The sequence below is a fragment of the Sinocyclocheilus anshuiensis genome, unplaced genomic scaffold, assembly GCF_001515605.1.
Source record: "Sinocyclocheilus anshuiensis isolate Anshui unplaced genomic scaffold, SAMN03320099.WGS_v1.1 scaffold1572, whole genome shotgun sequence".
In the NCBI taxonomy this organism is placed as follows: domain Eukaryota; kingdom Metazoa; phylum Chordata; class Actinopteri; order Cypriniformes; family Cyprinidae; genus Sinocyclocheilus; species Sinocyclocheilus anshuiensis.
Window position 1 is genome coordinate 240,964 of NW_015555807.1, and position 16,017 is coordinate 256,980.

The 16,017-nt window shown below is 34.6% G+C and overlaps 4 protein-coding genes across 4 annotated transcripts in view; 2 read left to right on the forward strand and 2 right to left on the reverse strand.

Annotated features, from left to right (window-relative positions):
* Positions 1-91: 91 nt before the first annotated feature.
* mrpl10 (mitochondrial ribosomal protein L10) lies at positions 92-2,100 on the reverse strand. Its single transcript, XM_016469202.1, has 6 exons — positions 2,043-2,100; positions 1,914-1,954; positions 1,311-1,480; positions 1,030-1,194; positions 803-947; positions 92-404 (listed from the first exon to the last, which is right to left on the reverse strand). Exons 2-6 carry the CDS (start codon positions 1,951-1,953, stop codon positions 148-150), a joined length of 777 nt encoding a protein of 258 aa, XP_016324688.1. The 5' UTR covers position 1,954; positions 2,043-2,100; the 3' UTR covers positions 92-147.
* Positions 2,101-2,562: 462 nt separating this feature from the next.
* Positions 2,563-5,910, forward strand: LOC107675015 (pyridoxine-5'-phosphate oxidase). The gene is made up of 7 exons (XM_016469201.1): positions 2,563-2,780; positions 3,346-3,470; positions 3,578-3,677; positions 3,790-3,843; positions 3,995-4,123; positions 4,610-4,680; positions 4,784-5,910. Exons 1-7 carry the CDS (start codon positions 2,736-2,738, stop codon positions 4,947-4,949), a joined length of 690 nt encoding a protein of 229 aa, XP_016324687.1. The 5' UTR covers positions 2,563-2,735; the 3' UTR covers positions 4,950-5,910.
* Positions 5,911-6,336: 426 nt separating this feature from the next.
* On the reverse strand, positions 6,337-6,648 carry LOC107675003 (proline-rich protein 15-like protein B). Its single transcript, XM_016469182.1, has one exon. The coding sequence runs from the start codon at positions 6,646-6,648 to the stop codon at positions 6,337-6,339; it is 312 nt and encodes a 103-aa protein (XP_016324668.1).
* Positions 6,649-13,464: 6,816 nt separating this feature from the next.
* cdk5rap3 (CDK5 regulatory subunit associated protein 3) overlaps positions 13,465-16,017 on the forward strand; it is a 6,920-nt gene continuing 4,367 nt past the window's right edge. The window contains exons 1-11 of the mRNA XM_016469229.1: positions 13,465-13,518; positions 13,588-13,647; positions 13,961-14,006; positions 14,148-14,279; positions 14,368-14,468; positions 14,570-14,618; positions 14,713-14,891; positions 14,969-15,105; positions 15,226-15,370; positions 15,450-15,557; positions 15,647-15,728. Of these exons, the coding sequence (XP_016324715.1) occupies positions 13,642-13,647; positions 13,961-14,006; positions 14,148-14,279; positions 14,368-14,468; positions 14,570-14,618; positions 14,713-14,891; positions 14,969-15,105; positions 15,226-15,370; positions 15,450-15,557; positions 15,647-15,728 (985 nt within the window). The 5' untranslated portion in view covers positions 13,465-13,518; positions 13,588-13,641. The remainder of the gene's footprint in view (positions 13,519-13,587; positions 13,648-13,960; positions 14,007-14,147; positions 14,280-14,367; positions 14,469-14,569; positions 14,619-14,712; positions 14,892-14,968; positions 15,106-15,225; positions 15,371-15,449; positions 15,558-15,646; positions 15,729-16,017) is intronic.

Here is a 16,017-nt window from a genome sequence, read left to right on the forward strand (position 1 = left end):
CAGACTCCACAATATGAACAGTGACAAACAAAAAATTCACCTCCAACTATAGTATATAAATGACCAAAAAAGCAACTTTAAATAACTCCATTTTATTATATGCATTTTATGTCAACCATACACAGCTGTTCATTTATTTTATAAAATTCAAGCTGCTGCTTCCTGTATTATAGAAGTATCTTTATCTGTAACAGCATTTGTGGAGTCCCCAGAGCCTTGCTGTTTGACGTACTGCTGAAGGAGGGCGGAAAGGTGAGCTGGATGGTGACGCAGCATTGAGACAGTCCGTGAAGTCATCATGGTTAGACCACCAACTATCTCACCCTGGATAGTGGTCATAGACGGGAGTTTGGAGTAACTGAGAATGCCTTGATATGAAAGCAATGTGTTCTCTATACAAGCGCCTGAAAGAAAATGGTACAGAAAGCCTGTGAGACAATACCAATCATTTTTAGAAGATATTTAAAGGAATAGTTTACCCAAAAAATGAAATAAAAATGCTTGATCGGTGCTTATTTTTCTCCTGATTCAGACGAGACAACTTTTTCACTTTTCAATTGAGAAAGCAGTATTATGGGGAATAGAGGACTATTTTAGCAGGAAGCAATGATTTGAAGTCAAAAACATCCTAAACATGCAACTTTACTTCACAAGACATTAATTAACTAGAGGTCATGTGGATTATTGTTGTTTTTATCAGCTGTTTTAATTCTCATTCTGACTACACTCTTTTACTGCAGAGGATCCATTTTGGGTGAACTATTCCTTTAAGAATGCAAGTTCATGCCTAGGAAACACTCACCTAACAGCACCATCTGAGGACTGTGTTTTAACGCTTGGAGCATCTCTTTAACTTTTGGCTCTTTACTAACAAATATCACAGTCTGGCCAACAAATAGAGGCAACATGTTACTGTAAATGCTGTTGCTGAGAAAGGACCTTGTCACCTGGAAAGAAACACAAATAAAATGTCACAAAGCAGTAGCGCACATCTCAAAAGTGGTAAGCATCACTATAATTTGCCATTACCTGGTTTGGGAAGAACTTGACACTGATATTGTGTCTCTTCAGTTTGTGTTTCAGCACCATGAGGTCCTCTGCATTGATTGCATTGTTTTGGACCACAGCAATCATCTTACATTCCTTAAACAAGTTTTCTAGGTCTTTCCTCAACAAAACTGCCAGAGCACTTTCCTAAAAGGAAAGAGAGTAGATTATATATATATATATATATCACTTAAACACTTAAAATGACACACTTAAAGCCTTGTAAGATAGTGTTCAGTAGGTAGGCTATAGCAATGATTGACCTCCTCAGTCTTTCTGACTCGTGGAGCCAAAGCAGCAGGAGGAGCTGCAGGTGTGGGGGGAATGTACTCTGTGACAGCCATCAGCTTCTGCTTGAGAAAGTGCATTGGCTTTCTGTGACGAGTAACAGCTTTGGAGCCGTGACGAACAATCTGGCTTAATGGCAGCCATCCTGTAGGTTATAATATGTAAATATTGGTAAGAATAACATTAAGGCTAGAATATAAACATTACTATTCAAATAACATTATGAATGTAAAGGATGCCACAAGTGATTCACTAATATCATGAGACCGTCACATCTGGTGTTTTAATCATGAAAATAAATACAAGGGCTTGCCGAAAATCCAAAATACATACATAACAAATGCTAAATATGAAGAGATGTACCAAATAACATACCAAGTACCTCAAATATTAATTGCATATTCTCTGATAGATGATGATTATGCTGTACAATACCACAAATAGCTTCATAGTGGCTTTCAGGTGTATGTAATTTTACGATGTAATTCATAATTTACATGGTTGTAAATGACAGGTATTGTCTTTTTATATATGTTATTTACTCTTTTTTTTGCAATAATATCAAACCATAATCTTACCCGATGTCGGGAAAAGCCTGCCACACAAGGTCGCTGCCATCTTGAGCTGGATTTCTTCTTCTTCTTCTAATAACGTTTTATGGCGGATGGCAAACCAACTTCTGGTGCATTTACCGCCACCAACTGGACTTGATCCGGATTTGACGTGGGACCGTTTTGTTGTTGTTCTTCTTCTTCTTCTTTTTGTTCGCCGTTCGCTCCTTAGGGGTATTACCGCCACCTACTGTATATCTTGCGCACATGGGTGATGAATCTGTACTGAAGGGGAAAAAAAAAAAACAATTGTAATGCCTCACTCACCCAGCTTCAGCTGGCGCTGCGTGTTCGACCGTTTTGTTGAATCGTACTTACAAAATAAAAGTCTTTATGGCTACGTTAAAAAAATAAAATAATAATAATAAAATATAATAAAAAAATACCACAAAATTATATATTTTTTTTTTAAGTTTTACGAAACAGAAATTGTTTTTTCTTCTTCTTCTATTAAGGTAATTTAAAAATATAAATTAATTATAGAATATCAAATTAATGATTACTTGACTAACGTATTTATTTTTCATATTTTATTCATTCCTAAATTAATTCCAAAAATTAGAGGTTAGTTACAAAACCGACTGCTTTTCATAACATTTTACGTAAGAGCATGAACGTGATGACGCAGGTTTGGAGTTGCAGGCACGAGACGTCTAACTATTTGCGCTTCTGCACGTCCAGGAACATCGGCAATATTGTGAAGTTTATTGAACCCGTTACCTTGACAGTCCGCAGTACTTCGTTATTTACCTCTTTTTCTGCAGGAATTGTACTGACAGCGGCACCGACATGGATCTGAGTAACATGAGAAAGAGCTATAAGAGCGATCAGGAGGTGGGACACGTATATTTTAGGTTTATTCCAGGTATATGTATGACCATGACCTGAGACCTTATTCAAAAGACATATTATACAGAGTATCATATCATGATTTTTACATCAAAAAGCTAGATATGCAGAGCCGGCATTTTCTGTATGTGTATAAAACCTTGTCAGTGTGCTTTTAAATTATTAGCCTTTTTATGTATTATCTGCAGCTAAATTGCGTGCTTGCCAAATGCCTTTTCAAAAATGCATGCATTGTCAGTTGACCTTGACTTTCAATCACTTACTAATTAAGATGATATGAAAAGAGTCAACACAATTATGAGACAGCCTTTGACCATCAAACATGCTTTCCATATCAGTTATGCATGGCTTAGTGTTTCAGTAATAGCATATTTGGTAAAGACCCCTTTAAAGATCCTATTGGCTAAACACAGTAAAGGACACTGTACTAGTTCAGTTATGGGGTATTTAAACCTACTTTGCCATATATGTCACAACAGAAAGCCAAGTAATTTAAAAAGAATATACGATAAATGTATTAATTTTCTTATTTATCATTTTCATACTATAGTGTTTTGAGGAGGATCAGCTTGCTTCTTTAGATCCAATTAAGCAATTCGGCAGCTGGTTTGATCGAGCCACTAAATGCCCTGAGGTGGGAGAAGCCAATGCAATGTGTCTTGCAACAGCCACCAAGTAAGAATGGATGTCGTGCGGTTCATCAATACTTGGAAATAAACAGAGCAACTTAAATATAATGCATATATTTTCCCCAAAATTTCCCCTTCTTGTTTTCTCAAAAGGGATGGTCGCCCCTCTGCACGCATGGTTCTTCTAAAAGGCTACAGCGAGGAGGGATTTCGCTTCTTTACCAACTATGAGAGTCGGAAAGGTACAGAGCTGGTGAGTCTTTAAAACCAAATTTTGTTTAGAAAATGTCCTTATGGGTTTACCTTCTCATCTTTTTCACGTCTTGTATTTTTTAAATGTATTTATTTATTTTACAATCAAATAGGACAGCAATCCCGAGGCCTGTCTTGTATTTTACTGGGAACCATTAAACAGACAGGTAAGCTTTTTTGTTTTTTTGGGATCTCAGAATCTTCCCCAGCTAATTCTTTGGATAATCTTTTCCATATTTCAGTTTAAATGACAAAAAATGTAACACGTTTTGAATGTAGTTTTTGACCCCATTGCATTTTTTTGTTGTATCCTAACAGATTCGCATTGAAGGTACTTTAGAGAGAATCCCATATGAGATTTCACGTGATTATTTCCACTCAAGGCCCAAGGGCAGTCAAATCGGGGCTGTTGTTAGCAGGCAGAGCACAGTAATACCAAGCCGACAAGTGAGTAGCACTATCACCACCATCCAGGGTTATTATCATTAATTAAAACTATTTAAAAAAAACATTTTTGCTATGAAATAAAATATAAATATTAAATGAAAACCATAAACTAATTCAACAAATTATGTTGTCTTGGAAACCAACTGAAATATGTTTAAGTACTAAAATTACTAACTGTAAATAAAAAATAAAAATAAATTACATCTAAAAAAAACTAATACAATTGACAAAAGCACATAACAAAAATAACTAAAAATTAAACTATAGTTAAAGTAAAAACTGAAAATATAAAAAAAATAAAAGCGAATTCAAACTGCAAATAAAAATAATAAGAGTATATAAATAATGCAATTAACACAGCCACAATCAACCTCAACATTCAGCCAAACACTCATAATGATAATTATACACGATTAATGTTAATTATTTTCCTGGTTTGGTGCAACACCTGATTTATTAATAATTTGTTGTGTGTCCCACTTAAAGTACCTGAGAGACAAGAATGCAGAGCTTGAGGAAAAGTATAAGAACACTAATGTACCAATGCCAGATTACTGGTGAGTAATTTTTGTTTATTAATATCAAATCCCTGTCTGTGTTTGTATGTAGACAGTTATATTTTAGTTTCATTTATTTTTATGGATATATATTTTTTCGCAGGGGTGGTTACATTGTAAAACCCCACCTGATTGAGTTCTGGCAGGGTCAGACCAATAGATTACATGACCGAATAGTCTTTTTGCGGCCAAAAGAGGGAGAGACTGAGCTGGGGGATATGCAGTATCAAGCTGAGGGAGGCTGGATATACCAACGCTTATCCCCCTAATAGAGGACATGCTGTGAAATCAACATCACCATCTGTGACATCAATACATCATCATTACTTGACAGCGACTGTCGCAAATAATGCCACCAGGGCATCAACTGACTAGTGAAGACTTATCATTCCATATTCGTCCTGCATTCGTATCGTCTTAACCAAAACCAGAAGGGAGATTTATGTTGATAACTGCATACATGATTTTATGAATATAAATCATGTTGCATTACAAAATGGTGCTTCGTTGCAGCATTTTTAAGCCTTCAAGACTGACCTCAACACATTCTTAATCTACTACTTGTAAGTGCAAAGTCTGTTGACTGCCTGATGTTTATTAATAATTAAAAAAGCACAGCTGTACTTGCAGCCTTAATTGTAGTTTCAGAAAACATAGACTTTGGACTTCTGTCACAACAAAAAACACCCAACATGTTGCTCTGTTTGATGTTTTGCACATCTATAAATGTGTTAATGATAAACAACAAAATATTCTACAAGACAAATGTGAAATATGATTAGATTGTGTGTTAATAAATGTGCCAAATGTAATGTTGATCTAAAATAACTGTCTGAATTTGGCTGTAATTCTGTAATGGATGGTGACTTTTTCTTGTAAATATACAGTAATAAACCTGTTTAATTTTTGCAGCGATGCTCATTGTGCTTTTTTGCCAGCAGATGGCGGTGGCGTTCAAACAACTTTTTGTACTTCTCCACAATTGAACACATCTCAGCAATGCAATAAAAATCTTTATTTTGCATATTCTAACAATAACCTTTAAAGACCTCAGTAAACAACAGACAAGTACAAATGAAACAAGACAAATTAAAGCTGTAGTTGTGGAGAACCTGTTTCTAACGTGCTGTGACTTTTGACTGTCCTTGCCCTAATTGAAACCCTTTTTATGATAAATTATCAAATCAGAGATATGCACAACTGAGCGTCCACAACCACAAAAAAACACATGATCAAGTGCTAATCGAAGTGCAACCTGAACAACAGTCTGTTTCCCACAGGTTTGAGATTAGTTATTACACAATAATGTACATTTTTATGACCATTCGCCACAAAATTAACGGATTGTGTGATTTATAAATGAGAGTTGGATAAGGTTTCTGTGTCTTCCTTGTCAGGTTTTTCCCACAGTGATAACACATTTCATGAGCATTACAATATTGTGTTTATGATTTACAGGAAACATTAACTCCTTAATAATCATCTTGGGGTTGCTTTTCAATTAAAGTATGGCTGGTAAAAAATAATAATTTTCTGTTCCAGTATCTTCGCTGCGTCAGTGGTAACTCCACTCAACATGCAGCCTTTCAAATAAGAATGAGTAAAAATTAGTATGTATGTATAAACAGGCTGCAAACTGTGTGCTTCGTCTGGAAGTTATTTTTCCACATGGCTCTTGTCAGTCCGAGCAGGTTCGGGGAAAAGGCTCGGGTTTTCCGCCAGAGTCCCGCGAATCTTCTTCTTCTCTTTAAACCGCCCAGAATGGGAGACTTTTACATGACGGCCCTTAGTGGCAGATTTATCCACTATTTTTTCCAGTCTGGCGTCTAGATCGCTGTCTGCGTCGTCGTTGCCCAGGTCTTTTTTCGCATTGTTGGTGCTGAAGTCGGGTGGTATTTCATACAGGACCTTTGGCTCTGACTTCTTTTTCCTCAGGAAGGTGAGCTTCCACCAGGCAGGGTCGGCCATGACAGGTGCGAAGGGAAGATAGCAAAGTAGACCTGTAACACGAATGCAGATTTGTTAGGTAGATGAAAGATACTGAGTAATGTTTCAAAATACAGATTCCAACTCGTAATTTAACAGTGAGTCTGCAAGCTGCTTAATTCTCCAGTCCATAGCATAAGACTCATGCATTTATCACCAACACACAGATGGTTTTTGCCCTAGGATGTGCTTTTATGGATACAAAAACATATTAGAACATTCTCATAAAGGCTCATTTGCATACTTTAGCACATTGTAAGCAGCAACACTAGTTCTCTCTGAGAATATGTGTGTCTCCTCATCCAATAATTAGATTAGAATAACAAGAGGACACCTGACTCTGCTGCTCAGCTGTTTAATTAATGAACAGCACCACTGGATCCCCTGTCACTCCCTTGAGATCTGAGATGCACCAAAATAACATTGCGTGAACCAAGACACTTGAACAGCTCCTTGATGGATAACTTAGTATTTCGTCCTACTCTGATAGAGTATCATTTGTTATGTAATATTGGACAGACTGTATATAGCTATTGTACACATCACAAAGGATGTACAATGATTTACCCATGTGATAGCAACCAGTGTAAACACTGGAGACTCACACACCTGGTAATAATAATGTGTATGGCTGGTATCACACTAGGGTGTGTCATCTGGTACCTTAACAGCATTGTCATAGTCATCACTAAATGGAATGTATCAATGAACATGTGATGGGTCGTCCAGCGAATGCAGCAGGTTTTATAGCATTGGTGTGCGATAAGATTTTAAGTATCAGACCTGAAGTGATCTTTAGAAGGCACTAGTAAACACACCCTTCACTTGGCCGTTGCCACCCAATATATTTCTGGTAGAATATTGTTCAGTCATAGAGGGTTCACGCATGAAACAAGGCAGTGTCTCCATGTGAATGTACTTTTTATGGCGAATTCCACTAAAACGTGACAAGCTCCTTTCATGACTTCCGGGTGCAATTCATTTTAGGTAAAATAAAGAAATTGGATTTAGATTTAGAGATCAGGCCAAAAATATTAGATGAGTTTTAGCAATGAAAAGCATTTTGATAGACTATCTATCTATCTATCTATCTGAATATTTATTTAATATATGTTTTGTAAGTGTAAATATTTATTTATTTCAAAACTACATCATTTTAAAAGAATTGTGTTTAAAATAATCGTTTGTACTTTGTATCATTCTAGCATATATTGATTATTGGGGGTTGTAAGTTTTATTCTCTGCAAAACTGCAACAATACAATTTGGAACAATATTTATTGTGTAAAATGCAATATGAAAAAAAATCATTTGAAACTGAATTGAAACACCTGGCATTATCTGAGTAGAAAAAAAAAATTAACATTTAAAATATTTTTGTCCTCGGTGAAATAGCAGTATTAAAAGCCAGTTATATTTAACTCTGCAAAAACATGTTTTTACAAAGTAAAACAACATTCTTACTATTTTTTTGCGCTCACACCTTATACAGTAAAAAATATTGATGCATTTTTAGAAAGCAGGTCCCTTGCAAGGAGATCATCCTATTTGGAGGTCATTGAAACCACTGCCATAAAGGTTCTGAGACAAAAACAACAGCCTTAATGCAACACATCAAACATTTTCATGTAATGTCGCAGTGTTTACTAAATGAGAAGGCATTTCTAACACAAGGGAATATGGCCATTTTATGGGGAAACAGACTCTCCACTGGATTTGTGACTGATCTTCTGCAATTACATAATGACAGGATTCAGTCACTTTTTGAAGCAGCTACTACTCTTTCACCTTGATTGCACTTAGTTTATTGTAGCCAAGTAGACTGTAGATGTCATTAGAGGAGATCTTATTGCACTCTGAAAATGACTGTAAAGTTTAATCCTGGGAGAGTCAGGTGCCTCAGCTAGGGTGGTGTGAAGGTTCATTTATGGTTTTATTGTTCATGCTTATTGATTATGACTTGTTTATGTTGAATTGTGAGTCACAGCCTGCATACTGATATGTGCCGGACTGGATGTGCTTTACAGAATGTTACTTAAAAAAAAAATGTAAGAAATTTTTAAGGACATTTTTTTTTAATTCTTGCACTATTAAAATGACAAAAAAATCTATAAAAATATAAAAAATAATTTAAATAATAGCCATATTTTATTCATATATTGAATTATTTTTCTTAAATATTACAAAAAAAAGTACAAATCTTTTGCAGCAGTTTCTTGAAAGTCACCTGATACTCAGGAGGTATCCTTAGAGCTAGATAATAAGTTACTTTGTTTTCCTCCTTGTGTGACTGAGCAGCACTAAATACTTCAGAGATCACAGGGAGAGTACACTGTGCCTGTCTAAACCTAGGAAATCACTAACCAAGTTCAAAGCCTTCCCGGTGATACAAATGTTTTGAGGAGAGGAGAGGTTAACTCAAGGGCAGCCAGGCCCTGCCGTACTCAGAGCAGTCATGGAGGGTGTCAAGTTTGCCTGCAAGTCTAGGCCTGGACATCATACTGCTGCCGTTTGTGTTCTGAATGCTACTTCTCGCTCTTCTGGGCCTGTAACATAGCATATCAAGCTTCCTATGTAGCCTACAGCCTCTCAAGAGAGGCCTTCATAGAGCATTTGTTCATAACGGGCTCTGTTAGGAGAATTCATGATTAATGAACACAAGTTCAAATTCCTCTCATCTGTGTTCAAAACTACTCATGTTTGTTAATTTGACTTTAAATTCATTTTTCATTGTTAAATGGTTAAGACCAGTGTTACTACTTTAGTATCACATCGATACTATTATAGTTTTTATTAAATGTTTTGAATTTGTTTTTATATATTCAGTTTTCATGTAAATTTGGGTTAAATTTTAGTAATTTTGTTGTGCGTTTTTGTCATTTTTATCAGGACTGTTTTTAAAATGTCTATATAGTTTTTATCATTTCATCATTTAATTTTTTCTATATATAATATATGTTTTTCTATATTGTACGATTTTCTAAGACTTTTTTAATATTTCATTTGATAATTTTTGCTAACTTTATATTTTGTTTTATTTAATTTCATTTTATTTATTTTATTTTTATTTTATCTTATTTTATTTTGTTATTTTTAAATAATGTTTTATGCATTTAATTTAAGTTTTAAAAAAATCCTCATGCGTTTTTTTAAACTAAATCAGTCAGATTAAGAATGTGAACTCTAATGTTCTTGTATATGCAAAAAAAAAAGGGCATCTTGAAGAAATACAAGAACAAATGCATGTTCACAAACAATATTTTAACAAATTCACTTCAAAACACAAAAAGGAGCAAGTGATCAGTTCTCACCTGACAAGATGCGTTCACTTCTTTCAAAAGTGCTCTTGGTTCAGAAGAACAGGTGTCCAGAAGAAGTTAAACCATTGTCGCATTGACAGCCTTGCCCCCTGTGTTCACTTAGTAACTTCACTTTACCGCTCAAGTTCAGTCTGCTGAGAGCTGCTAATACCTTCTCACCTTTTTGCTTCCCCTTCTCTTAATTAATCTCCCTACTGAATGTCTGCTTTGAGTGCAGTGTCTCATGCTACAGGTGTTCTCTTTCCCCCTTCCTCTCTCTTGGTCCCTCCCTTACTCCCTCTCTCTTTATCAGTCTTGTTTTATCTCCCTCTCCTGCTCAGACAGCAGCCTATAGCCTCACACAAACACACTGTTTCAGTCCAAGTTGAACATTAGGTCCAACCCAATGCAACATGAGTAAATGTTACAGCCATGTGATCGAGAGAGGGAGGGCAATCTGAGTGAACGACCTCATGGGAGCGTAAAGTTGGTTTAACATTTGCATGGTCAACCAAAAAGGTGCTCACCTTACCAAATCAAGATGGACTGCAGAGAAACTCTATCAGTAAATAAATGCAGCCTATGTTTCTATCTATCTATCTATCTATCTATCTATCTATCTATCTATCTATCTATCTATCTATCTATCTATCATCTATGTGTCTGTCTGTCTGTCTAGACTGTAGAGCATACTACAAAGTGCAAAGTAAAAATTAATAAAAGTTATTGTCTATGAAAATAAAAGGCAATTATATGAGATATTATATGGGTTGTTATAGTTAACTAAAACCATCAAAAAAAAACTTGAAATAAAATAAATCGAAATAAAATATATATAAAAAAACAAACTTTTTTTTTTCTATTTTAGCTAATTTCCAAAGCAACATTTCTCATTTTCATTTAGCTTAATTATGACTAAAATGGAACTAAAATAACTAAAACTGAAATATAAAAAGAATAAAACTATATAGACATATTAATAAACACACACACACACATACAGTGGGTACGGAAAGTATTCAGACCCCCTTAAATTTTTCACTCTTTGTTATATTGCAGGTGCTGTGTGTACATTAATGAGGAAAAAAAATTAACTTAAATGATTTTAGCAAATGGCTGCAATATAACAAAGAGTGAAAAATTGAAGGGGGTCTGAATACTTTCCGTACCCACTGTATATACATAACCATAGTATTATATGTGATATAAAATATCTCACACAACGTACTTCCACACACAATACATTTTGTGAATTTTTACTTTGTATTTGCAAATACATGTCTACAGTTAAACCTTTTGACAAAGAAAATATAATTGTTTGTATGTTTGCTCTGGTTTAGTTTCATACTGCAAATGCAAAAGTCAGTGGTTTGTATTCACACATAGTTTGCGTTCTTGAATATGGTTTTTACATATAAAGGATTTTTTCGGATTGTAGGGGGTTTTAACAGCAGAAGGACGCTTTCCACCTGAGCTTGTTCACAATTTCACCTCTGATGTTTAATTTCGCAAGGCCACCAGACAGATGATGCCCACATTTGCATAATGTGGGGAAATCACAGACTGATACTGGATCCCCAGCTGAGATAGGAGCAGGTTTGAATGTCATTCAAAAAATATGAAAATAAAGCATTGTCTATTTGGTTCCCTTTGACTGTTACAGCCATTGTGCTTCACAAGACTATGAAAGAGCTTAACCGATTTAGGATTAAAATTCTGATTTCTGCTCTCAGCAAGGTGCTGAAATGGTCTTTGGAGTGATTAAAAGTGCTCTGTTTGGAGTACAGTGCAAGTTTATTTTCAAAGGCCTCTCCTGTGTATTAAGTGTAGTGTTACTGGAGTTGCCCAAGATATCCTAACTTTAAGAAGCAGAATTACAATCCTATCTTTGATTTTAACATTGCATCATAGTGTCATACTGACCTTTATTTCAAACTTTCTGCTTTGTTTCTTTGCTGATTTTAATCTGCTCTGTCAGAAAACAGAAGAAGAAATAGATATTTCTGTCAACTGTACGACGGGAGGAGCCTCTTGTTGGAAACACCTGAGACACCTGCAGTCATATTTACAGCCAAAGTCCCTTTGGCAGACACTTAGATAAGGAGTGTTGTGATCCGGCAAATAGAAAATCTATAAAACCACGTTGTTCAAATAAAACTGAGAAAAGAGCAGGATATTTACCATAAATTTATGTCCACATAAAGTGCGAGTTGAAATATTTTATGAATTATGCAAGCAGCACAATAGAAAGGAAGCACAAATGCAATGCATATGGTGCAAGAAAATGTCAAATGACTATTTCTTGTTGTTATTGCCAGCCCTGCTTATAAGTACGAAACAATGTAATATGTCACACTATTTCTTTTAAAGGAAATCGCGCCATCTAGTGGACATACCACTTCTGCTGTTTGTCACTCAGTCAAAGGAAAACTACATATATGTGTACGTACAACCATACACACATACATACATATATATATATATATATATATATATATACATACATATACATTCAATATATATATTATTTCATTTCCATTTAGTTTGTTGAAGTATTAAAATAACTCAAATTAAATAAAACTAAAACTTAATAAAATATCTATACAGACATAAATTTAGACATAATTTAACTAAAATTAAAATAAATAACAAATATAAATAATACAAATCAAACTACATTAGTTTATCAGTAATCCTAAAAAATAACACTGCCAAACACACATGCTAAAATAACAAAAACTTACTTACACATAGTAAGAAATGGTTATAAAAACTGAAACAGAAGTGAAACAAGTAGTAGGAAAGAGGAGAAATAAAAAGCGATACTTTATAGATAAATATAGATATAGAAGATAAGCGTTTACCTTTTGAAAAGTAAGCAAATTAATGTATCTTTTTCTTCCTTTTTATATATAGGAAAAGTACCATAATAAGATAAATAAATAGGCTACAAATGATCAAAAACCATTTAATAGTTTGAGATTTGCCGTTGCATTGAAGGAACTTTTCTGAAAAAAAAGTAAATGTGTTGAATTTACAGCTTTTTTAATGTGATATAAATAACTTTTTATTACCAGATTCGTAGTTATGGAAAACAGTGTGATAAAATGCAACGTATTAAGAGATAAAGAACACGTAATAATAAATAATTATTATTGATTAATATATAAACGCCTATTACATGGATATACTTATAATTAATTATTAAATGATTAATAATCAACATTTTTTAACCATCTTAATTTTATGAAATAAAATTAGTTGAGTATCCACAACATCTGAAAGCGTGTATTATTAAGATTCCCGTACATTTATATATATATATATATATATTTTTTTTTTTTTTCAATTTACAGTGAATTTCAGATACGTTTGAGTTCACGGAAAATACATGACTGTACGAGGAAAATTAAGGTCACTGTTGCAACAAGCAATTTCTAGTGACTTTTATTTTGACGTTACAAGGAAGTGATTAACGGTTTTTCTATTCGTGTAGTTCATTGGTCTTTCAGCAGGCGGCGCGTGAGACCCAGCAGTGTCGCGTGTGCTGACTGGTCAGTTGTGTATGTACGTGTCAGTGGAAATTGTAAACTTGAGCTATATCTCATCGGTTTTATTTACAGGCATGGAGTAGCTGTAGGTACTATTTTATCAAAATAACGACAACCACGATTGCAATGGAGGTAAAACAAAACATTCTTTGGTTAAAATTAAGTGACACCGTTTTTTAAGTCTTGTTCTCCCTGTGTAAAGAAACGTGAACATGCTTATAGACATTGACAAGCTATCAAAAACCATTTCAAAGAGTATTATTGTGCGTCAATGCATACTTCTGTGTTTTTATTACTATAAAGCCTGAATTATTTACTTGGCTTACATCTTTTCGTTGTCTTTCCGTTAAGATTATAAGACCATAATAATGTGCAAACAGTTGACGTGAGTGTTATTATTACAGTGTATATAATTTACCTTTGTTATAAAAATCTGTTTTAACAGAACATCCAGAATGTCCCAATTGACATCCAAACCAGTAAACTCTTAGGTACGACAGTTTTACAGTCATTTATGCATACACAATTCTTAAACATATGGTTTGAAGTGCTGTAGCTTGACTTCTATACACAGTAGTTTAGATCTTGCACAAAGATCTATTTAATATTTTGCTTTTGTCTCCATCATTCAGACTGGCTGGTGGACCGGAGGCACTGCACGCTGAAATGGCAAAGTGCAGTAATGACAATTAGAGAGAAAATCAATGCTGCCATTCAGGATATGCCAGAGAATGAGGAGATCAAACAACTGCTCTCTGGCTCATGTAAAAAAAAAAAAAAACATTATTATAATAATACAAACATACTTCTTTTTGTTTGAATGCGATTACTCATACATTGTTCCTTTTGCAGATATTCACTATTTCCATTGCTTACGAATAATTGAAATATTAAAAGGAACAGAAGTGTCCACCAAAAATATTTTTGGCAGATATTCATCACAAAGGATGAAGGTGATGATGCATCTCTCTGCTGTTTATTATTCTTTTAATGTGTAATTTATTGCTGTATGTTGTAAAAATAATATGCTATATATTTTTTTTTTTGTCAACAGGATTGGCAAGAAATAGTGTCCCTGTATGAAAAAGACAATGTCTATTTAGGTAAACAATCCTCATTTAATTATTTAAGCCTTTTTTTTTTTAAGTTACGCAAACACAGTGACATGATTGTGTGTATGTGTGTTTTTAACCCCAGCTGAAGTGGCCAGTATATTGATTCGTAGTGTAAGTTATGAAGGTCCTGCTTTGAGGAAGCAGGTGTCTAAAGCACAGCAGCTGCAGCAGGAGTTGAGCCGAAGAGAACTGGAGTGTCAGAGTGGTGCCACTGACATGAGGGAACGCTATTATGCTGCCTGTAAACAGTATGGGATACAGGTTAGACAACAAATAATTACAATGTATTTTACATCGTTTGATGCTGAATACCGATACTAACCTATAATATTTCACAGGGGGAAAATGTGGCAAGGGAGTTACAAGCACTCGTTAAGGATCTGCCTGTAGTTTTAAAAGAAACTGGTAAAAAAGCAGCCTGTCTGGATGAAGCTATAAAATTTTACGCAGCCTTCATAAACTTTGTTAGTGATTGGTGAGTGTGAATTCTTTCGTTTCTAATGCTGCGTTGATTGACCTTTAGACACCTGAAATCATGCCTGTGATTTAACTACAACATAACCCTTATATGATGTGCAATTTGACATTTTTTTAGGTCTGAAGAAGCACTGCCCATTCTAAGATTTGTCCAGAAGAAAGGAAACACAACTGTATATGAGTGGAAGACAGGAAATGTGCCCACAGTTGTAGAGAGACCTGTAATGGAGGAAGCCCCACCTGATGTTGTCACAGAGGAGACTGTAAGTGTGATAATATGACTCCATGAGTTGAGTTTTAAGCGTCTATCTGTCATCTATCTATCATTCTTGTTTTGTGCAGATTGACTGGGGTGACCTCGGCGATGGCGCTGATACTGAAGAGGTGAATTTTGGGATCTCTGTTGAGGATGGTGTGGACTTGGGTATTAGTCCCGAGATTGGCACAGAGGTAAGAGCCTTAAATATTTAGTACAAATGTAAAGTCTTTGGTTATCTCATTTTGAAACAGAATTAAAACAGTCTACCAATCAACTTCAGGAAACCAGTGCTGGTGGTATTGACTGGGGAGCCTCTGAATTAACACCTGTGGAAATTGAAATTGTGGATGTTGGCACAGACTGTAAGTGTGTTGGGATTTACTCAAATTAAATGTTGATAACTGTACTTAACATTAAGAATTTGTTATACATGTACACTGCTTTTCAAAAGTTTGGGGTCAATAATATTTTTATTCAGATACTAATGCATTCATGATGCATTAAATTGATGTAAAGTGCCAATAATAAGACATTAATAATGTTACAAAAGTTTTTCAAATAAATACTGTTCTTTTGAACTTTTTATTCATCAAAGATGTATATGTATGTATATATAATTATATATAAATAAAATGTCATATATATATATAT

What these genes read in the sequence shown, in the direction of transcription:
- mrpl10 (XM_016469202.1), bottom strand. Translation starts at nt 1,953, where the DNA reads ATGGCAGCGACCTTGTGTGGCAGGCTTTTCCCGACATCGG. An exon ending in CAGGCTTTTCCCGACATCGG is followed by an intron (nt 1,481 to 1,913) that starts GTAAGATTATGG and finishes TATAACCTACAG; the next exon opens with GATGGCTGCCATTAAGCCAG. An exon ending in TCCTCAGATGGTGCTGTTAG is followed by an intron (nt 405 to 802) that starts GTGAGTGTTTCC and finishes ATTTTCTTTCAG; the next exon opens with GCGCTTGTATAGAGAACACA.
- LOC107675015 (XM_016469201.1), top strand. Translation starts at nt 2,736, where the DNA reads ATGGATCTGAGTAACATGAGAAAGAGCTATAAGAGCGATCAGGAG. An exon ending in TGTCTTGCAACAGCCACCAA is followed by an intron (nt 3,471 to 3,577) that starts GTAAGAATGGAT and finishes TTTTCTCAAAAG; the next exon opens with GGATGGTCGCCCCTCTGCAC. An exon ending in GGGAACCATTAAACAGACAG is followed by an intron (nt 3,844 to 3,994) that starts GTAAGCTTTTTT and finishes GTATCCTAACAG; the next exon opens with ATTCGCATTGAAGGTACTTT.
- LOC107675003 (XM_016469182.1), bottom strand. Translation starts at nt 6,648, where the DNA reads ATGGCCGACCCTGCCTGGTGGAAGCTCACCTTCCTGAGGAAAAAGAAG.